Genomic DNA, 22,874 nt, shown 5'->3' on the forward strand with positions numbered 1-22,874 from the left:
TATTATTATTATTATTATTATTATTATTATTATTATTATTATACATTTGTACATATTTAAAATAAAGACTCGAGCTTTTTATTTTGAAAGTAGTTCTGCTAACGATTTCCGCTTTGTGTGATCAGCTGACGTCATGTAAACAAAAAACATAGCCGTGTGTGAGAGAGGGTGACACACACACAGCTGTATTTTACTGTCGATCAGCGTAACGTGGGTGGAGGACGATATATCGGGATTGTGTGAGTGCGTGTGTGAGTGCGAGTGTGTGAGTTTCGTGTGTGTGCGTGTATCTTTACGTGTGTTTGTGTGTTTAGGGGTGTGTGTGTATGACGGTTTGATGTGTCTGTTGATGCGCCGCGCTGTCTGTGCTGCTGAGCGTCAGGAAACGGCTCAGAGGGGCTTAAAACATCACATGCAGCTTCACAGAGGGCCCGTGTGAGAGCAAGCTTACCCACGGCGGCTGCTGCTGCTGCTGCTAGTGCTGGTGGTTTGACCTCAGGACTGGTCTGTTGAAGCAGTAAGTGTCTCACACTGTTTGTCCTGTTCGCTGATCATTAGCTGCTGCTGCATGACCCTGATGGCACATCAGCCTGTGTAATGTCACCTGGTCACATCTGCTCCAGGCAAGAATCTGGCATCACTTTGCATCACTAATTTAACCTACAACTATGAACATTTTGGGCATAACAGCACATCATGTTAGTAGTGTTTAATTAGTTCATGTTTCCAGACTGTTATGGGTTCATTGATTATCATGTTTATCATGTTTATAATAGTTTAAAAGTTACAGGGCAGCTTCATTAAAGTAAAAGTACCAATACATAAATGTTAAGTACTCCATTACATTCAAAATCTCACTGAAATACAAATACAGAAGTATTAGAAGATTTATTTAAAGTATCAAAAGTTGAAGTACATATAGAAACTTGTATGACATGTTACATAATTGCTGTTAATACTGATGGATCATTGTGTAAGTAGGACATACTGTGAGGTAGATTAGTCCACTGGTTCCCAATTTAAGGGTCAGGCCCCCTCTTAAGGGGTCACCAGACCAATCTGAGGGGTCATGAGGTGAATAATGGAGTAGAAAAGAAGACGAAAAAGTTGTGCCACGCAAATTTGTAATGTATTTGTAATTTTTTTAAAATAAATTATTTTGGCTTTTCTCCAGTCTTTTCATTTTTAAATGAAATGATGTCGAACTGTTATTTAATTGTTGCAACTTTAGAGGGGAATAATAATAATTCTCTCTATCTGTCCGTTAATCATGCTACAGGAAGTCAGGAAAGAGTCAAAAACACATGTTACAACTTCCCAAAGCCCAGCGTGACTTCTTCAAACAGCCTGTTTTGTCTTATCAGTTTATTATCACATGATGAGGAAAACCAACACATCCTCTCAATAGAGAAACTGAAACAAGGGACTGTGTTTTTAGTTTGGCTTGAAAAATTCCTCAAATGGTTATGATCGTAATTCATTAATTCTCTGATGATCAAATAATCAAACAATATACTAAATCATTCATCGACTAACCATTTCAGCTTTTAAAAGGAGTATACTCAAATATAGTATATTCAGTAGACTCTGACAAACAAATCCTAAATTTGGTTAATAAAGAATTGTGACCATGACCATGAAAACTATCATATCTTTGGCTTATTGGCTGAAACATATACCAATATTTAAACAATAACCAAATATCGATCAATACATTTGCCTGCCAGATTTATCTGTGTAGCTCTAGAAATACAGTAACAGAGAGAAACATTAATGCAAGATATCAGATTAAACATCATAATAAATGAATAGAATACTAATTAAATATGAGTGATTATGGAATCATAACAGAGAGCTCTGTGTGTATTCCGGTTATACTGTTATAAAGTACTGTATAGTTAACAGGGATTTTGGATTTGTTTAGCTGTGATTGAGGCCCACTGTGAAGTAGTAGAACAGGCTGAGTAACCATTACTGTCACATGCTTTTCACTCCCAGGTAAACTTGTTTCAGTGTCAGTAAAGTCTTTCTCTTCAACGCCTCGCAGACGCCACAGTTGCAGCCTCTGATTTGTCTTCTCTTGTCGATGTGGCTCATTAATCCTTCCTATAGGCATGTGACATTCCATAGCGTTGCATAAAGCAAGCCTTCTGTTTTTTGTCTCCGCATACCAACGTTTTGATTGCAAACACAGAAGGTCATGTGGACTCTGTGGGCTGTATAAAGGGGAAAGACAGGATTTGCTTCCTTCCTGTAAGGCTGGTCTGGTGACTGCCGCCTTTTGTAATAATTCAGATTTTGACAGTTTTATGTTGACTATCTGACAAAGGACACTCGTGACTTTTTCCAAGTGTCTCAAATAATGAGAGATGATGTCTGATTAAGCAATATGAAGCCAGAAAGGTTTAAAAAGTCACATTAAAGGGCCATGCCACTGATTTAAAACATAGAGTTTAGTTTACTCTGTGACAGGTTGTACAGTATGATGTCCTCTGTGGCTCTGGAGGAGAAAATAAGGTTTAACAAATATTAAACCTCCATGGATCATAAATACATAATAGAAAGTGTCATCATTGACCTTGTTTGCAGTTCGAGTCCTATCAACAGTTTTACAGATGGGTCTTTTATAATGGTAGTATATGGGGAAAATTCTACACAGGAGGTTTTTTCACTGCAATATCGCAAGTAACCACTGGGAAAAATTGGCTACAAGGCCGAGTGGACCCTATCTAACTCATATAATACATCCATGGGTTTGGAAATTACTATTCTTTCAATCAATCAAATATCTAAGTACTCCACTTCTTTAAATGTGTCCTCACTTTACAGAACTGATGAACAAATGTCGCTGGAGTACAGCTTTAACTTGAATACACATTTTTGCTTCTGTATCAGTGTTTTGTTTGCAAGGCTTTCTTACAAGGAACTGAAATGTCGCCTCGTGAGAGAAACAAATGTGTCCTGGTTTCTTTTCAGAGACTCATTCCACATGTCCCTTTGTGAGCGTCTTTTTGATTACATTTGAAACAGAGATAAAAAAGCTTAATATTGTGCTGTTGCTGTTTTCCTCTACAGGCGTCCATGGAGCAGTTGGAGCCAGAGGAGCAGTTCCTGCACTGCGCCAGGAATGGAGATCTGCCCGGGATTCAGAGGCTGCTCATGTCCAAGATCAAGGAAGAGATGCAAATTAATATCAACTGCAAAGGTAGGTGATCACACACATGAGAATATCATCTTAGTCGTAGTGTCTTGTTGTAACGCAGTATGTTCTGTTTTCTCAGGTAAGAGTAAGTCTAACCTGGGATGGACGCCTCTTCACTTGGCCTGTTATTTTGGTCACAGGGACGTAGTGGAGGAACTGCTTAAGGTAGGGTTTCTTTTCTTGAAAACGTGTCACAACAATCCTGTCATATTGTAGGATGCATGTGTAATATGTTAGTTTTGTTACACACCTCCAGGCAGGGGCAGATGTCAACCTGCCCAACAACATCGGAGATACACCACTGCACAAAGCTGCCTTCACTGGAAGAAAGGTACCTTAATGCATCATGAATATTCCATTCAGTCGCTCAATTTCCCTCTGTTCTTCTCTTCTCTTTGTTGATAGTATGATTTTTGTGCATGCATTTATTCATCCATTCAGTCAATCAATCAATGAATCAATCAATCAATCAATCACATATTGATCAGGAGGTTGTCATGCTGCTGCTGCACTATGATGCATGTGCTACTGTCATCAATGGGACAGCACAGATTCCCAAAGATGTCACTCAAAATGCAGAGATCAGAAGCATGTTAGAAGGTGAGAGAGCCATCTTGTCGTCTAAGAAATATCATGGAAACACATATTTGTTTTCATTTTAATATTAATTGATACAGGTTTTATGTATAATGTATACATTTTAATATCATTCAACTTTTTTTCCCCTCGTAAAATCCTGTCCTGTCATTGAAACCAGCGGCTGAGAGAACAGAGGAGAGGAAGCTGGAGGAGCAGCTGCTGGAAGCTGCACGAGAAGGAGACCTTTCAACTCTGTCTCAGCTGGTTAGTGCCAGACACTGATATTTGATTTTAATGCAAAGTGTACTTTAATCTCAGATTTTGACCAGTAATAATGTGGAATATGTGGAGCTCAAATGACTTCATTTTTGTAGTTAATGCGCTGGAGAAAAGAACTGGGTGTGTTTGTGTATTAGTCAGTTTATTTGTACCTGAAGTCACAGTTACACTCTCAATTATCTTCACATAGTCACAAGTCCAGACAAGTCCACAGTAGACCACACCTTTTAATCTCAGTGACAACAAATTTCATTAGGAAGAGCTCCGAAAAATATCCAAAAGAGTCTTCAAACATATAAAAAGTAGTAGTAGTAGCAGTAAGGTTTTGTCAAAGTCATTGCAGCTTGATCTATTCTACATATTGTTCAAAGAGTGAGAAATCAAGAGCTAGGCTTCAGTTCTCGGCACGACAATAAAGCATTTGAGAAACACTTGGGGCCCTGCTAACCCATCTGTATTTTGTCCTGTGTGTCTGCTGCAGCTCGGCAGGAAGAAGCCTCCAGATATCAACTGCACAGATCTGTTGGGTAACACCCCGCTGCACTGTGCAGCATATCGAGGCCAGAAGCAATGTGCCCTGAAGCTACTCAAGAGCGGAGCCAGCCCCAATATGAAGAACAAGAACGGTGAGATCAGAGCTGACAGTCATGACTTCAGTTTTTAAAATATTTTCCCAATTTAAAAACAATCCCACATGCAGCAAACACTCAGCAAATCAGTGTCTGAAAATAGTCCCCAATAAATAGGCTTACACTGTTTGTGCACAGCTGTTCTGTGAAATGAATGTGCCAATTTTGAAAATGAAACTTTACATAAGTGACCTATTTTAACACTTCAATAGGAACATTTGGGCTTGCAGTATTGCAGTAAGCTGTATTTTTCTTGTCTTCTACATGTGTATGCTGTTGTGCTAAAGCCCCTCTTGTCTTGTTTGTCTTTAACTCACAGGCCAGACAGTGTTTGACCTGGCCAGCGATACAGTAATGAAGCAGGCGCTGGAAGGCAACCTTCATCGAGTGAGTGCCCAGCTTCCTAAAGTTATCTTGATTTGTTCTTTGATTTCTTTATTTACTTTCTCCATGTTCCCCATCTGTGTCTTCGCAGGGTATGACCCGCCATGTCAAGAAGTACGAAGGCTTACTCTGGAAGGTAAAGTCTAGGAATTATTGTCTATGGTGGCTGACAGAGCCTAATTCATCATAGATTGAGAAAATACTAGCAAATGGACACATTATACTTAACAATTTGCTGCTCCATGAGATATAGACCTTTTTATATATACCTTTCATTTAACAACTCATTAACATTTAGACCTTGTCCTTTCACTTTTTTGTGAATGTGTTGTTATTGTACAGTAAGGCTAATTTATAGGGCCTTTCCATTTTTAATTTGGACATTTGTTACCACGTATCATATTACATGTTAGCTTAATTACTTTCTTTTTGGCGTTGTTTGTCTCAGGCCTTTCATCACTGAGTAATTTAATTAAATTTAATTATTCAATAAACATTAAGACGGTGATGTGTGAGTGACCTGAAACATGATCTCAGGCAACACAACGAGGATTTGGCATCAACAATGCAGGTTACTACAGGCTTCAGTGAGATACTGCAGGAAGACAAGAACGCTGAAGAATAATATAGTTGGGGATTTGTTAACATTAAAGCCTCTAGCTCGATAAAGATGTTTTGCAGCTATTGTTTTTACCCACAAATGTCATTTCTACACTGAATGACTTATGGTTGTATGATGTAGTTGTGCAGTTAGTGTGCATGAAATAGCATTAAAGTAGGATTGAATTACCTTGAATGAGAGACTTTGGCTTATGTAATTTCTTTGCTCATCAGACATTCATATATTATTTCAATATCTGAGAGTTCAGAGAAATGACACTTCCAGTTATAATTGCCATTTGGATATTGATGTGAGGGCTATTTAAAAGTCAGAGAGAAGCAGCTTATGGCACCGTCTGTTTGATGTGACTGCAGCATTGGGACGCTGTAAAAGTTCAGAAGACTTCATTTTTACTCCCCTTCTGAGCCAATCAGTTAGAGAACAAACTCACACATAGCTCCACTCCCATGTGTCATTTGCAGCTTTTCTATTTTTGCAACATGTGTCTAAATGCAACATGTGTCTAAATGCAGCACAACATACTCACCAAAATGGTGAGTATGTTTCTAATTTGCTGTATTTTCTCAAGTTTTCGCACTTTCTCTCAGCTGCCATAAAAATCAGACAAAGACTGAACAATAATGGAAATCATTGAAAATCACACAGCTGATTCTTCTCTTGTGCGTCATCCCGCAGAGCTCCAGATTCTTTGGCTGGCGCTCCTACTGGGTCGTCCTTCAGGACGGGGTTTTATCCTGGTACTCAAAACAGTAGGTACTGCTTCTATCTTTGGCTAACCCATTGAATCAGAAATGTCAAAATCTTAACAACAGATAAATGGAAGTACTACACACTAAGGTGCTGGAGGTGACAGATAAACGGGTTAAGAATGGAAGAAGGAGTTTTCTTTTTTCTAAGGATACACTGTACGGCAGCTGGAAATGTGTAATCTGTCTGCAAGAATAAGATTTCAACCACCAAAAGAAAAAACCTCAGGAAACGATCGCCTCTTTCTCTCTGATATAAAGGTCTGATGCAACTGCCAGTGTCAGCAGGCAAGGCTGTAAGTCCCTCACACACGCTCACTGTTTGGTAAGTCAGATTTAAGTATTACTGTACATTCCCTTTCTTAGCTGCTTGGTTGAATTCATATGAGTACAACTTTTTCACAAGATTATTTTATGTTCTCATTTCCAGATCAGAGCCAAAGATTACTGCTTTTTTACTCTCAAGTGCTTTGATGACAGTGTGCATCACTTCAAAGTATCACCTAAAAATGACCCAGAGACAACGAGACAAGTATGTAACAAAAGATCAGTTTGTTATCTTGTGACCTTTTGTTTTATCTAACAATTTGTCTTCCTTTTATTTTTATTTTTCTGGGGCTATTCTTTAGAAAATGATTAACTACTGAAAGCAATAATGACTCTTAACATTTAAAAAAGGATGCTTTATCTCCGGAGTCAATTTTTAGTTTTATTTTACAAGGTTTCAGCTGCAAATCACCAATGAGTGCTCTGAGAAAAGGGAGCTGAAAAGATAATCAAATATTGCTCAGTCTGAAGTTTTAAACCTCAAAATTCATGATTTAACTGAAGTTGAGAGTCACTTTTGCTCTTGTGTGAAATTAGTGAAAAGCTGACTTTTCTCATTAGCTTCACTTCTACACAGCCAGCTTGCAAAGTTGAATCACACAGCATTTGTTCAGCACTGACTCTATTTACTATGACTACATTAGAGATGCAGTAAAGGCCCAACTTTAATAATCCAAGATAAGAGCAGGCCTCAAGCTGTTAGTTTTAAGGGAAATTTGCTGCAAATTAGTTGCAAAACTGTTTTGGGGGGTTTTTGTGTGTGTTTTGAATTACATTGTTAGTATGTTGGACAAAATTAAAATGAAAGAACTGAAAGTGTCTTGCCAGTTAAAATCTGTCACTGAAAATCTTTGATGCTAATCTTGCAACCCAGTGTCACAACAGTTTGAGAAAGTCATGAAATGTACCGCAATCTGTAGATTTGTGTACACGGACGCACATTTTTCTATTTTTTCCAGACACTCATCAAGACTTACAAACTAATGTATTTCAATTGGAAGCATATTTAAGTATTGTGACTCATGCCAATGAACTCATTGATTTGATTTAATACAGCAAAAAATAGTCATATTTTTCATACTTTTACAACAAGATAATTGATTTTGGTTATGATTTAGTTGGCAGCCAAACAGAATAAGACAGTTCTATATGCAATTATACTTTTTATTATAGACTGTATTCATAGGGTGCCTGGGATTTTAAGAAAGTTTTTATATTGAAGATGTGAAAATATACACCTCAATATCTCAAATTAAACCTTACAATGAAGGTCATAATCTGTCTAATTTTATGTTGTATATGTTATATTGTCTTCCAGGCATGGCTGGACGCACTGGAGGAGCACTCAGCCTACAGCACACACTACTGCTCCCAAGAGCAAGGCAGCGAGGAGGAGGAGGAGGAGGATGTGATGTCACTAGGGGAGCTGACAGATTCACTACAGGTGCCTTTAAACAAAGAAATCCATAATTAGCATGTCAGCATAATGATCTTTAGTGTTAAGTGTTTCTGGATTTGAAAGCACCCGCTCCTCCCACCCTGCCCACCGTTTGTTCATCGGCGGTCTCCTCTTGTCTCTCTGAAACCAGGCAGCAGAGGCCAGCCAGAAGAAACTGGAGAAGGAGGTTGAAGATTTCCTGTCCCTGCTGAAAAATGACGGGCTGTCAGAAAGTAAAACCTGTTATTTCATAGTGGAGAACATTTTACTTGACAATGTAATATACCTCTATGGATGTAAACCTCATGATTAAAATTAGAAGCATCATCAAGCAGATTAAAATGTGCTGTTTTCATGGAATAATGTCTGAAATCCTCTTAATGAGGAGTCTGCACCATCTGTTTCTGTCATCAGAGGTTAGCCGTGCTTGTAGCTTTTCTGAGAGCGCAGAGAGAAAAAAAAAACACTCAAAAGCTCAACTGTGCATTAGCTTCAACATGTCCCTTCTGCATCTTAATCAGCCCCTTTTAACTTTTTCATTTTCTTCATTAATATGTTTGTTTCTCACAGGGTTTCCATCCACTATACTGCAGAAAATGCAGGAAATCTCAGACTTGTCCAGTAAAACCAGTTCCAGTCTCAGCGTCTGTCTCAGCTTCTTGTCCAAACAGGAAGGGGTAAGTCTCATCCTCTCCTGAACAGATGTGTGTCTGTGTTGGAACAGCTGTTGGCAGTTCTGTGTCGATTGATTATGAGCATATATAGTATAGCTATGTATTATTATAGTTTATTTCTCCACAAACTGTTCCCCTCTGAAACCTCTGCTGCCAAGGCAAGGCAGCTTTATTTATAAAGCGCATTTCATACCCAGCGGCAACTCATACATACATAAAAACAAAACATTTAACAGTAAGAATTGGAAACAAAGAACATAAAAACATTTTATTTAAAATAAAAATGAAAATAAAACCCCATAATAATAAAAATTGGAAACATTAAAACAACTCAGAACAATGGAGATGAATGAGATTTTATTGGGGTGTTATTACATTCTAGTGTAACTATCTTCATTGTCTCTGTAGTTACAACGAGAACCAAGCAATTCTTTTTTCTGTTTTGTGATTTGGATGAATGACCCATTCTAAAAATGCAGATTATAAGTACAGTAATCAACAGCTGCCCGTGACCCTTCGGATATAAAGTGCTGTTTTTTGTGTGTTTTTTTTAGATTGAGATGTAAAAACAAAACACATTTCGTAAGAAAACATCGACACAATTTATACCTCCTTATGAAAGCAGATGATTATGAGCTGTCGGATGGGTTTTCTTTGTGTGTGATTCAATGGATTTGATTATAATGGAAGCATTCAGTGGACAGATTACATCCCTCCAGGAAAAAAGAAATTGATGGCTCGCTTGTAGTGCACAATAATCCCCAACCTTGTACAGCTATACTGTAATAATATAAAACTTTATTTATATAGCACTTGACTAAACGCAGTGTTTACATGGTGATTTATTTGAAGGGCTTCACATAATGAAGTCTGTTTCCAGAGTTCAGTGCTGGAGATTGTGCCTGCTGGAGGATCTGTGTAGCTGTCAAACTCATGAATGGCTTGTAAACCTAAAGCACTTGGAATGATCTTAATACCCACCATAGTATGAATAGTATGGAAAAATATCTTGGGTATATGTGTATAGTGTACATCGTCTCATTGTATATATTGCCATGGCTGCAAATAACACATATTTTCATTATCATTTAATCCTATTATAATTTCTTAAAGTTCAAGGTCTTCAAATGTCTTATTTTGTCTGATTAACAGTCCAACATCCAAAGATATTCAGTTTACTGAGAATGAAACCGAAAAGCTTTAGATTCTCACATTTGAGAAGCCATAACCACTGAATATGCAACTTTTTTGTTTGAAAAATTGCAAAAAAATTACTAATTTTCTGTGTGTTAACTCTACAAATGTATATTATTACTATGTTTTTAGGACTGGAAGGTTAGAAGATGTAAGAAATTGGGACTGAGGTAAACCCAGAATTGAAGAAATGTAGGCACATGGTTTGTGTGAAGGGCTGATACACTAACAATTATCTGACTGCAGCTGAATTGAGGGCAATGTGCACTGATGATGCATGAAATTTACTGGGTATATCAAAGAGGGCGTATCGGATTTTCATCATAATCATAATTAGAATCTCAATTTTGAAGGCTGCAATGCAAAATTTGGTACAACAGCACTAAAGATCTAAAGAGTGAGAGACCATTTAGAATACTTATTAAGCATAATGGACAAAAAAATGACTAATTTGCATCACTTTCTGAAACAGATTTCCATCATATCACACTGAGAAATGGTCGCTGTTTACTCCCTGCTGCTTGTTTGATATGTAGCAGTGCTGCTGCTTTTTATGCACCACAGGGTTTGAATGCTGTGATGAATGCATGACTTGTTGAATATGTAAATCTAGGCATGTTCACCTTCACATGATAATGTACGGATTCCTTCTTTTCATACATGCCATTCTGCCAGACATCTGTCATTTTCTTCATCTAAAACAAGAGATCTGCATACTATCACAGGCAGAGACATCCAATTATATGAATTGTTAAAGATCAAGAGCCTGAAGCATTGACCAGAATGATTAAAATCAGTAGCTGTTGGCAAAAAGCATCAAAGTCTCAGTCATGCTGTCTTGTTTTTCTCCTCCCACTCCCACTCACTAACACAAGCTCACACACAAGAGAGCTGAATTTCACTGTGATCTTTAGAAGCCACGGTGCTGCTGGTGTGCCCAGAGGCTGCTGAACACCATTTGAATGCCCTCACTTTAATAGTCAGTGCATTGCTTTCAGGGTTTAGACTAGGCCTGGGCCTCCAAATCCTCAACTGTGCTCCGCAGAGGCAGAGCGGCCGATAAAAGGCTGCACAGAATCTCAGAGCTTCTCATGAATAGGCCTGGTCTCAATAGGAATAACTGGAACATACAGTATCTCTGTCTGCACATAATGGTGCAATCTGAATGAAGCAGTGGGGCCTGTGTTCATTCCCCTGCAAAACAAAGATACTGAATCACTTCCAGCTCCCACAGTGCTAGTTTGCACTTTTGCACCACCTGTGGAGGGGTCAAGCAGAAGAAAATTCCTCTGTGAAGTTCAGTGTAGTGCTATGACAGGGAGTGAAATGTAATCTGTCGATAGAGGTCTTTGTTCCTCTCTTCACCTTTCCCGCTCAGGTCCTGGTTGCCCTCTCGTGGATGATACTTAACCACCAGTTTTCCCTGCCTTGTTTCTTTGGCAGCTAAAAAGTTAAGTTAAGATTGTGGTCTCTAACTAATCCGATCATCATTAGAAACAGTGTAAGATTTTTGGGAAGGTGCATCTGAAGTACGAGCACACCTTCATATTATCAACGCTAATGTCTTGTGTAAAAGGGAAGTTTGGCTAGTGGTTTATATCTGAGTGCATTACCGTCATTTGATCGCTTCTCCTCCTCAGGAATCAGGTTCCCCTGTAGGCCATTTGAGACGGCAACGTCAAGGCAGCTGTCCTCTATTACAGATAAACATGGCTCCTCTCAGTGCCTCTGTGTGGGCCTGATAATGAGAGGACAGAGCAGAGGGGAGGATCAGTCAGTCAACATGCTGCTTATTTGCAGACCCACTGCCATCACAGCCTGTCTGATGGTCACGCACAGTTTTCTGCTGTTTGTAGTGAGAGTTAGAATAAAATGTTAATCAAGAGCTAACATATCTGTGTTCAGTTAATTGTTATCAAATGTGGAGGGTAGAATTCATGTTGATTTGTGTTTCGATGAGTGATAAGTCTATGTGTGTGTGTGTGTGTGTGTGTGTGTGTGTGTTCGTGTTTGTGTGGTGAGCTCAGGTGCGCAGTCTGAAATTGGAGCTGGAGGTGGAGAAGAATAAGATCCTCTCCGAAGCACTGCAGACTCTAGCCACGGAGCACCACGAACTTGAGCAATCCGTCGTCAAGGGATCTTCACCTCGAAGCGCCCTCAGCGAGGATGAGTTCCACGACGCCGTGTCTGGTGAGTTGACAAGTTATCAAACACTGCTCAGGAGATGCAGGAGATTCTGTGACAAGCTCCCGCTCACACTCGGTGCTCTTGTCATTCACCTCTAGGACGCTGGAATACTTTTTCCCGCCGGTGAATGTCTTTGGTATGTTTTGCCGTAAGCTCAAGCGTTGCCTGGTTGTGCTGAAATAACTTGAAGCTTTTTCACGTGATTTGAGTGTTTTTTTTGGTGTGGAAAAACCTGCATGGTGTAGTGTCATAAAAAAATTAGCCTGGATGATCAAAAATGGCTACAAAACATAAAACTTTGCAGGAGTTTGTATTTCTTTGTATTTGTATTTAAACTTCATTGGTGGCAACACAACATTTTATCTGACTTGATGCTAATGTCTTTGCAACTTAAATGAAAGGAAGTTGAGCTGAATAAATGGAGTATGGATGAGACATCTGCATTCATTGTTGCTGAGCATGACTGAATAGTTTTTGTCATTCAGAAAATAACTAAAGTAGAATTAAGTATTCAAAATCTTATTCAGGATAATAAATATAAATACCAAATAACATTTTAATGTGCTTTTGTAACTTTTTGTTCTTCTGTAAATGAATATGAAACACATCATAAATATTATAATGAATGTTCAGTTACTGAGCTGTCATTGTGTTGCTATTAGAGCCTCATTGATACTTGATTAATGAGGCTGATATTGATAATTGAGAGTTACAAAAATCAGATAACCTTTTTTTTTTTACATAACCAAAAAACACACAAATGTTGTTTGTTTGGTGTGTTTTTTTATTTTGAACTAATCTTCAAAAACTTTTTTTTTTTAAATGGTCACCATGTCTCCGTCTCCATCAGAATCGGGCTCAGAGCACTCCCTGAGCGGCTTTGAGACGGTGGCCAGCCATTCCTTTGACGAGGACGACGAAGGCTCTGTCATGTTAAGCAGCCATTGCAGCACCCCCACCAGCATGTTGCAGGAGGATCACCATGGCGACAAGGACGACACTCAACCCAATGGGATCAAAAAGCATAGGTCAGCGGTGCTGCATGCCCCCGGGGTTTCCTAAATGGACTGCTGAACCCCAGTGCTTTTATCCACCTCTCATCAAAAGATGTACAAATCCAACAAAGAGCGTATCTCCTCATATCAGACTGTTATTGTTGCTTTTCTTCCCTTGCTGTAATATATCCTTGATACTAGTGTCAAGCAGTCCAATTCCCCAACCTGCTCTGAGAGTTTTCTGTGTTCTCAGTGATCTTGTTCTAATTGTTATGTTCTTCCTCAGGTCTTTCTACTTCATAGTGTGAATAATTTAGCGTCAGGGCCAGCCTGGTGAAGGCAAGAGAAAGAGTTGTATTGAAAGGACCGAGCTTTGTGTTGTGGTTGTTAAATATTAATAAGGTCACAGTGCAATGCAATAATCACTCTACAGTATGATCAGATGTTGGCTAATCTCTCCAGGCAGACGGATGGATTTTTAATGTAATTTTTTTATTTTTACAACATTATCCAAACTCCACTCTGTAAAACTTTAAAGACAGTTTGACCTGACTGTCCCTATGTATCTGTAAGACTTACATGAAATAAGTGCTGCTGATGGATTATTCAGAGGCTGCTGACCACCTTTGATACTGGTGTTGATTGTCTCTCTTGGCTTTGTTCCAGTGCATCTCACAGTACATTAAAGGCTCTGTTGACCATAATCACTTGAATAAGATGAGGCCTGCAGCTATTATATGTCTGGTACATTTATTCTCATGAACGGTGTCTATTTTTAGAGCACAACTACTGGTGTACAGATTCAGTCTGCATTTTCAATCATCAAATAAATTCAATCAATCAATCATACCAACCCTTTAGAAGTAATATAACTGTATTAATGTGTGTGTTATTTTAGGACCAGCTTACCTGCCCCAATGTTTTCAAGAAATGACTTCAGTATTTGGAGTATCCTGAGGAACTGCATTGGGATGGTGAGAATAATAGTTATATGCCATTTTATTAGCCAAGCTTGCGGCTAATAAAAAACACTGGCTCTAGAGTAGCAATATCATTCAGTCATTTAACCACTTTGCTCCAAACTGATTCTGGAACAAAGTGGTAAACAACTACTGGATGGATTATGAAGTTTTGTTCAGATGTTCATGGTCCCCAGAAGATCCTAAGAATCTTAAATACCCCTAAATGACCACCTGACTGTAGCAAGTCTAGTGACTCTAGCACCCCAACAATTGTTCTTGGCGCCAGTGAAGTGGGAACAAATTTTCATCGGCCATAAATCATTTTAACCCTTTTTCTTATCCTCTAGCGCCACCATGAGTTGAAATTTGTTGTTTTGAGAAAAATGTCAGCAAACAAATATTGGGTGAATTTCCATGAAATTTGACATTAATGTTCGCTGAGGGTGTATTTTAATATAATACTTGGGTGAACCTTTAAATTGTCATTTAATGCTGTCATTAGGTCAATAATTTGATTATATACACCTGCAAAATTAGTGACAGTTCTATGAGCCTCAGCTGTACTTTGTGTTGAGCTGCCAATTGACAAATGCTAGCATGCTAACGCACTAAAGTAAGATGGTGCACATGTCAACATTTCATGTTCACGCACACGATTGTACGTAGAAATGTTAGCATGCTGACATTGGCATTTAACTCAAAGCATTGCTTTGCCCCATTGCAGCCTCACCTAATCTGTATTTCCAGATTAAGTTATGAAAGAGTTCAAAGCACCTTAATCCTGATGTGGAATGTCCAGAACTTTATAGTCATTAATCTTATATTTAAAGATTATATTTGCTTTGTTGGCTTGGAAAACGATACAAGACTAAAGCAAGAAGTCTGAAGAGCAAAATTGCCTTTGACTCTTAACATGAATATTACTTTTTCATCGGGATTGCTGTGTAAAGTTTCTGTATTTTCTCTCTGTAATAAATTATTGCTCCTCAATTCCTCTTTATGTCTCTTTCAGGAACTCTCCAAGATTACAATGCCAGTGATTTTCAACGAGCCGCTCAGCTTCTTGCAGCGTCTCACTGAGTACATGGAGCATACGTATCTCATCCACCAGGCTAACACCTCCTCAGACTCTATTGACAGGATGAAGGTACTGCACTCTGTTACATACTGAGCATATCATATGCATTCTGATCAAATGACTTAAACTGCCAATGAATTGTGTTACTCTGCTGTTGGCAGTGTGTGGCTGCGTTTGCAGTGTCTGCCGTGGCCTCCCAGTGGGAGCGGACAGGTAAACCCTTCAACCCTCTGCTGGGAGAAACCTATGAACTGGTCAGGTAAATGGGATTAGACAGCACATCTTCAACATTATCCTCAAATAATGACTTGAATCGACAAAACCTACACAACTGTGTGCTTTTCTGTCTCTAACATTCCCACTTGGATTCTTGCTGTCTCCTCTGTCGTCTCAGAGAGGATCTTGGCTTCAGGCTCATATCAGAGCAGGTGAGCCACCACCCTCCAGTCAGTGCTTTTCATGCTGAGGGCCTGGAGAAAGACTTTGTGTTCCACGGATCCATCTACCCCAAACTGAAGTTCTGGGGCAAGAGTGTGGAGGCTGAGCCAAAAGGCATCATCACGCTGGAGCTGCCCAAGTAAGGACAACTTCTTCTTTTATGCTGTTCATGAGTGTTTTGTAGACTATGGTCACCCATTGTCGTTTTGCATTCTCCTTAAGTCACTGTTTTTCTCTCTAGGTACAATGAAGCCTACACATGGACAAATCCTACATGTTGTGTTCACAACATTATTGTTGGCCAGCTCTGGATTGAGCAGTATGGAAATGTGGAGATATACAACCACAGGTAAGAGAACAAAATATAAATCTAATAGTCTGTGATTAATGTTTATCACATACACATCTAAAGATCATATATTAAAGCTTTGTATGCTTATCACACAGAACAAGTCTGACAGAGCTAAAATGTTTTGAGGAAGTTCAACATATGAAGGAAAATGAAATGAGTGAATGAGGAAGTTTTGTATGACTCAGCCAGCAGATAGTGAAAGGATTACATGCTGTTTTTTCCTGTTTTTGCTCAGAACTGGTGAAAAGTGCTGCCTGAATTTCAAACCATGTGGCCTTTTTGGCAAAGAACTGCATAAGGTTGAAGGGTATATTCTGGATAAAAGGTATATGGTATGCATAATGTTCAGAAAATGTAAAAAGAATAGTTAGCTTCTTGCTGACGTTCAGATGAAAGGATTGATACCACTCTCATATATATTCATTTATTACAAGGCTAACACCAGCAGCTAGGTAGCTTAGCTTGGCAAAAAAGCCCGGAAACAACTAGCCTGGCTCTGACCAAAGGTGAAAAAATCGAGAAAATATGACTCACTAAGCTTTTATCTTAATATACTTCATTTATAAATCAGGTCCTACAGGTTGGCCATGGTCATTAGGAGCACATTACTAACTTTAAGTGTGACAACAAAACCCATTACATAGCAAATAGTCATGCAAATTATCAATTAACAATTCACCCAGTTAATCATTCATTGCCAAAAAAAACAGCTCTTGAAGGACGTTGGCTTTGATGCAAAATGAAATGTAAAAGACACAACACTGAGGGAAAGGCAGCTTACATGTCCCTGAAGCAGATAAAGTAATAAAAATAAAGAAAGAGCATATCGCTTCATCAATTTAGGATAGTTTTACAACACTGCCGGAAACTCTACATAAATGATTAGGCAAGTCTAAGTAGTGTGCACGACCATGTGAATAACACTAAATATGCAACAACAAGAGATACACAGACGCACAGGGAGATATGTATACAACAAACACAGAAAGCACACAGAGAGAAGCTATGTAGCCACAAAAGATGCTGATAACAAACAGAGAGATGAGAAAATCCTGTTTGTTAACTCTGTGTGATGTTTGATGCTTCCCCTGTGAGACCTGCAAAACTTTTTTTGTTTTAAAGCCAATGTTACCGACAATTTATATGAAGCCATGTGTGCTTATTTTGAATTTTGGGGGGGCTTTTGCTAGCTATCTTTGATGTACCATGAGGTTTTTGTCTTTTAAAGCTTTGTAGCTACAACTGACTGAAATCATTATCTAGTGTTTGTGCCTGAGGACATTTGTGTGTGTGTGTGTTTTGTTTTTTCAACAGTAAAAAGAAGCTGTGTGCCCTGTATGGGAAGTGGACAGAGTGCCTGTATGTAGTCAATTCTGCTTCCCTAGACGCACATAAAAAACATGACAAGAAACTGGCAGAAGAGAAAAAAGCCAGCAAAGCGGTAAGAACTGTTTCCCACTGAACAATAGGGGATCACATCAATGGGCTATTATGATTTATAATGTGAATAATGCAGCATAATAACTGAGTGGCTGGAAATATCAGTATTATTGAAATATCATTGAAATCTAAGTAGTAACTATAGCTGTCAAATAATTGCAGTGGATTAAAAAGTATAATATCACCTTCTCAGTTACTTGTCATCACTGTATTCTATCAACAAACTCAATATAATGCATGATTAATGCATTAACATGATTAATAAGTAAACTTGCCTATTTGACGCTCCGGCTGATGTTCAGGGTTGCAGTGAGGAAGATGTTCCTTCTCCACCTGCAGACACTGTGGAGATGATTCCCGGCAGCCAGCTGCTGTGGAGAATTGCACCCAGACCGGCCAACTCTACCCAGGTCAGACGCTTTTATAAGAGCAGAGTCTCAAATCAGGATGTTTTTAGTGATGTGTCATATGTGAACATGTAAATGTATCTTCACTTCATCGCAGATGTACAGCTTCACGTCATTTGCAATGCAGCTGAACGAGCTGCACAAGGAGATGGAGGGAGTCATCCCTCAGACAGACTGCAGGCTTAGACCGGACATACGAGCCATGGAGAACGGTGACATCGGTAATGATTGCAATGACTGCAACGTACTGAAAATAAAAATAAATAAATACTCTCACTGCAGTCTAAAACGTCTTATTCTGATCCAAACAGACATCGCCAGTGAGGAGAAAAAAAGACTTGAGGAGAAACAGAGAGCTTCTCGTAAAAACCGCTCCAAATCCGATGAGGAGTGGAAGACGAGGTGGGGCAGTTAGTGAGACTAAACATGTTCTCCTCTCTAAACTGCTTTATTCAACAGGCTTGCATGCGATCAACCAATATATGCAATTTGCTAATTTTAATTGAACTAAATGAGATTATGCTTTTTGTTACTGAAAAAGTCAACCAATTCCGGGCAAAATAAATAAAACAGCCTTAATTATTGTGCAAATTAGGTCACATTCACTTTATATGGAGTTCATATTGAGACTAAATCCAGTTTCTGTCTTTAATGGAATAGTTTAACATTTTGGGAAATCCACCTATTTGTTTTTTTGCCCAGAGTTAGATGAAAAAGTTGATATCACTCTTGTGTCTGTACAACAAATATGTAGCTAGAGCCATGAGACAGTCAGCTTAGCTCAGCATAAAGACTGGAAACAGGGAAACGATCATTGTGGCAACATCTGCTTTCAGTCTTCAATTCTGCATTTTATCATCTCTTTCTATACAAGTTCATACTTTGTTACTTTGAAATGTTAAATCTAAATCTCCATTTTCTCTGCACTTGTTTTTTTGTTGCATCCTCGCTTTGATGTTAAGGAGTCCTGCCCTTGGCCCAAGGTTAGAGCTGACTGATGTGCCTGAAATGTGTGATGTGATCATATGACCGTGCTTCCCCTGTGTTTCCAAACACTTCCTTTTCTCTGCAATGAAATCTTATCTTTGACTGTTTCCCTGCCTCTGTTAAGATCTGACGCAGAATCGTAAAATAATTTCCTTCCCTGCTTTTATGCAGCAAAGATAAGTTAATTCAAGTTTCAAGCAAACAACCAAAACTTTCAACTACCATGCAAATTACCCAATAACATTGTCATAAAGCATGCCTGACCTTCCTTGTTTGTTTCGAGTTATGATTTGCTGCTTGTATCATCTTAGTTCAATGGGAGCTCTTACTGATTGCTGACGTGTCCTTGCTGTGTTTTCAGGTGGTTTCAGCAGGGGCCAAACCCCCACAACAGCTCCCAGGACTGGCTCTTTTCTGGTGGATACTGGGACAGGAATTACAGCCAGCTGCCAGACATTTACTAATGGACATTTCTGGCTCAGAAAGATTCCTAACAGAGAAACCAGTTTCTGTGTCAGAGAAGCTGCGTTTAATGTTTTTTATGGAACAGTTACAGAATCTACGAGCAATATGCAAACTTAAACTGTGTGGCCTTAATCTCCTTCGTGATGGTCAAACTGTGCATAAAAATGTCAACGATCAATATTTAAGAGTTATGAAGTTGTTTGACGATGCTTTGAAATGTACCATTTGTATTCACATTGAGATCAGATTGTTTCTCTTCATATTACTTTTAAGAACAGTGGAGAGACGCATAAAGGTCCATCTGTCTTGTTTTAAATGTTCATAATAGTGTTTGGACTCTAAATGTATATCTGTACATATACTTTACACAGTCAATTGTCAGTGACCTCATCATGTCGTTCACATTACCTCTAAACTCCTGCTCATGTGGAACAAGTTAAACTCACAACTACTAACAGTCAGTTAATATGAGGTTGATGTGGATGTCAGTCATTTCTTATGTATTTTACCTTGTAAGAAAAGTAAGCCTTACAAAACACACTTACAGAAACATACAGTATATTTTCTATATTAACATTGCATTACTAATTACTTTAAGAATTTACAAGCTATAGTTTTGATTGTTTTTATCATCAGCTGAATTACGTGTCTATTGAGCTCTGTAAAAAGGTTTGATAATACTTTTGCTGCAAATCTTTAAAAAGAAAAACTGGATCATACCTGTCAGAGAGACTAACCAAGTTGAATGGGAGATATAAGGTCACATGATGTAGAAATGATTGAATTTTAAGATTTGCTTTCATATAAAGCATGCTTGGAAGTATTTTATTTGAATCCTAAATAAAACACTTCCGTGTATTCATGTATGTTTTTACCATTGCTGTGAAGCGTGCAACACAAATTTCAGAGGAATCTGAAAATAAAGTGTAATGTGAGATAATAGTGTCTGTAACAACATGATCCAGCTCACAATCTAGAGGCTAGGAAGACAAGGAGAGCCAGCTGATTCCCTTTTTTTCCTCCACTTCTGTGACATGGATTTTGAAGCTTAGTTGTTGCAGCAGAGCTTTTAAAAATAATATAACCCTTCATATATGTACCAATAATACATGATACATGCTTTCTTGTGCAATTAAAAGCAATTTATTTGAAGTAGGCTATGCTCATACCCAAATGACTAGGGAGACAGAAACTGAATATTCTTTAAATTTCTGAAGCAGATGTGAAAATCTAAAATAAAATCTATCACATTCTGCTATCCATTAGGGACAAAAGGACAAAAAAGGTTGCAAAGTCATTGTGAGGCAAAATAATAAGATATCACTTCTACACCAATCCTTTTTTTAAACTTTGTAAGTGCAGTTCTGCTGGTATGTGGCGATAAAAGAGGTTTAGCTTACGTTATATGCTAATATGCCTGGTTAGTGAATGAGTAAGGTCCTGGAGAGCTACTGCCCTGTATGTTTTAACTAGTTAATTATTAGAATCAGGTGTGGTAGAGTGCAAAGATACCTAAAACATGCAGGGAAGTAGCTCTCCAGGACTATATTTTTTACCTTTCACAACCAGTAGTAGGCTGCAATTTCATTTAACAGAAGACTGATGTTATCTATTGTTGCTTGGTAATATCTAATAAGGTATTCAGACGTCTTTTAGCTGACAGACAAATGGATTCAAATTACTACGATTGACCATTGTAGCTGCCTTGTGTGTATGTTTTATTCATTATTGTATTCAGGATCACAGGAGACTGGAGCCTACACCAGCACACAACAAAGAAGGAGACACCTGGGAAGGTCATCGGTGTATTGCAGAGCAAACATAGATGGTCTCACACCTGTGGGTGAGTCCAGATCCTGTTTAAGCCAAAGCTGTTATGAGACAGACAATAGCATCATTCATTTGAATTGGACTGCTGCGCTGGCACAGCTGGGGCCTCGACTCAGAGGACTGCAAAACACACAGTCTAAAACTTAAACTTGGCTCAACTTTTGCCACAACACAATTCAAAGTAATCTGATAAGGCACTGCACTGGACACACTAATACTAGCACTCATTCCAGATTGATAACTTTGTCATGTGGATGCCAGATTTCTACAATTCACCTAATGATTGTCACATTGAAAGAGCATTGTTGCTGTGATAACTGTCCAGAGTTTAATATTATAAGTAATCTAATATTATAAACCTCTGGGCAGTGGTTTGGTGTCTCATAAGCATTCAAACTCAAGGATCTATAACTCAAACCAGCCTTCCTGGATCATATTTGACCTGGTCACCATAGAATCTGTGCACCATCCCAGACAATGTGCTGCTTTTTGACGAGGTGCTGATAGGACTCAAACACATTCCTGATCAATGCAGGGTTATTGTCAAATGACACATAATCCCAACATTGCTGCCACAACAGTGATAAGAGCCTCCTCTGCTACCATATAAAGAGAAAACAGTGCTGAGAGTAAAGTGGTAATAATCACATTACATCAGGTTCAGGACTCCATCTGCTGGTCAGAAGTAGAATAGCAGATGTAATATTACTGCTGTTAGAAGAGTTGTAATTGTGAGCATCACACTAAAGCTAGTATTATGAGGGAGGTGTGTGTATGCAGTATGTATCTGTGTATGTTAAGCAGTGGGGTGAAATGCACTGCTGTAAAAATTGTATTTAGGTAAAAAAAATTAAAATAAAAAAATGAAGCAAGTGTACTCTTACTGCAGTTCTGCTCTGCATGGTTTGGTCATTGAGAAAAGCAGATACTGTATGCAGCAGATGCACAGTAGTATGAAGAAATGATAGATGTCACAAGGCTTTGATTAAGTATATCAGCTGCTGTGGTCTCATTATTAAAGAGTTGTTACCAGGCAACTTTCCTGTGCAAACATGTCAGGCAGACATAAGTGTGTGCAGTTTGTTACACTGGATCACTGCATTAACTTCATTATATTGTTGATCACAGAAACCTTTAAAATTTTGATTTTGACCATTTTCACGTTGCCTTTTGCAAAACATTGCAGAATTAAACACATCATGTAAGGTACAATAATATTCAAATGTAAGACTTATTTTCTTAAGACTCACATGACACTGTTACATTTTAAAGAGTAGGATTCATCAGATAATCTGAGAGATGTTAGTTATTGCTCGACTAACAGTCACTTACTGCTTGGACCTTTATGTCCCCAGTATTTCTTTCTTAAATACTTTTAAATAGTGTAAAGTGTCGTGGAAATTGTCTTATATTAAAATGTTCTTCTTCACTTTTACATAAAGCATTTTTCAAAATTTCAAAACAACATATATTGTTAAATTCTTTATTTTCGAGTTCCACTGCTTTACCTATTGAGTGAACAAATCCAAAGCATGCTATGTTTTATGGATGCACCACTGCATCAAATGGAAATTTGGATGTCTCGTGCATTTTATGCACATTTACTGTGTAATTGACTTTTAGCTAAACCCTTCCCTCAAAAGTCCAATGATAGTTGAG

At 38.5% G+C, this 22,874-nt stretch overlaps 1 protein-coding gene across 2 annotated transcripts; it reads left to right on the forward strand.

Moving 5' to 3' along the window:
- Positions 1–131: 131 nt before the first annotated feature.
- osbpl1a (oxysterol binding protein-like 1A) lies at positions 132–20,288 on the forward strand. 2 transcript variants are annotated; one of them, XM_062423973.1, is made up of 29 exons: positions 132–517; positions 3,076–3,205; positions 3,282–3,367; positions 3,459–3,533; positions 3,691–3,802; positions 3,960–4,045; positions 4,542–4,686; positions 5,009–5,076; positions 5,165–5,209; positions 6,371–6,444; positions 6,703–6,766; positions 6,872–6,973; positions 8,087–8,212; positions 8,358–8,439; positions 8,777–8,883; positions 12,102–12,264; positions 13,112–13,289; positions 14,155–14,230; positions 15,231–15,365; positions 15,458–15,555; positions 15,691–15,873; positions 15,976–16,083; positions 16,322–16,411; positions 17,401–17,527; positions 17,829–17,936; positions 18,031–18,154; positions 18,245–18,335; positions 18,896–18,916; positions 19,282–20,288. In XM_062423973.1, the coding sequence occupies exons 2-29, from the start codon at positions 3,082–3,084 to the stop codon at positions 19,382–19,384; spliced, it is 2,901 nt and encodes a 966-aa protein (XP_062279957.1). In that variant the 5' UTR covers positions 132–517; positions 3,076–3,081; the 3' UTR covers positions 19,385–20,288. The 2 variants fall into 2 exon arrangements, with proteins under 2 accessions (XP_062279957.1, XP_062279959.1); XM_062423975.1 differs by lacking the exon at positions 18,896–18,916.
- The last annotated feature ends 2,586 nt before the right edge of the window (positions 20,289–22,874 follow it).

Source organism: Scomber scombrus, chromosome 8 (assembly GCF_963691925.1).
Source record: "Scomber scombrus chromosome 8, fScoSco1.1, whole genome shotgun sequence".
Classification (NCBI taxonomy): domain Eukaryota; kingdom Metazoa; phylum Chordata; class Actinopteri; order Scombriformes; family Scombridae; genus Scomber; species Scomber scombrus.

Coding starts and splice junctions, on each gene's coding strand:
- osbpl1a (XM_062423973.1), top strand. CDS start 3,082: ATGGAGCAGTTGGAGCCAGAGGAGCAGTTCCTGCACTGCGCCAGGAAT. Junction 3,206..3,281: donor AATTAATATCAACTGCAAAG/GTAGGTGATCAC, acceptor CTGTTTTCTCAG/GTAAGAGTAAGTCTAACCTG. Junction 18,917..19,281: donor AGTCCTGCCCTTGGCCCAAG/GTTAGAGCTGAC, acceptor CTGTGTTTTCAG/GTGGTTTCAGCAGGGGCCAA.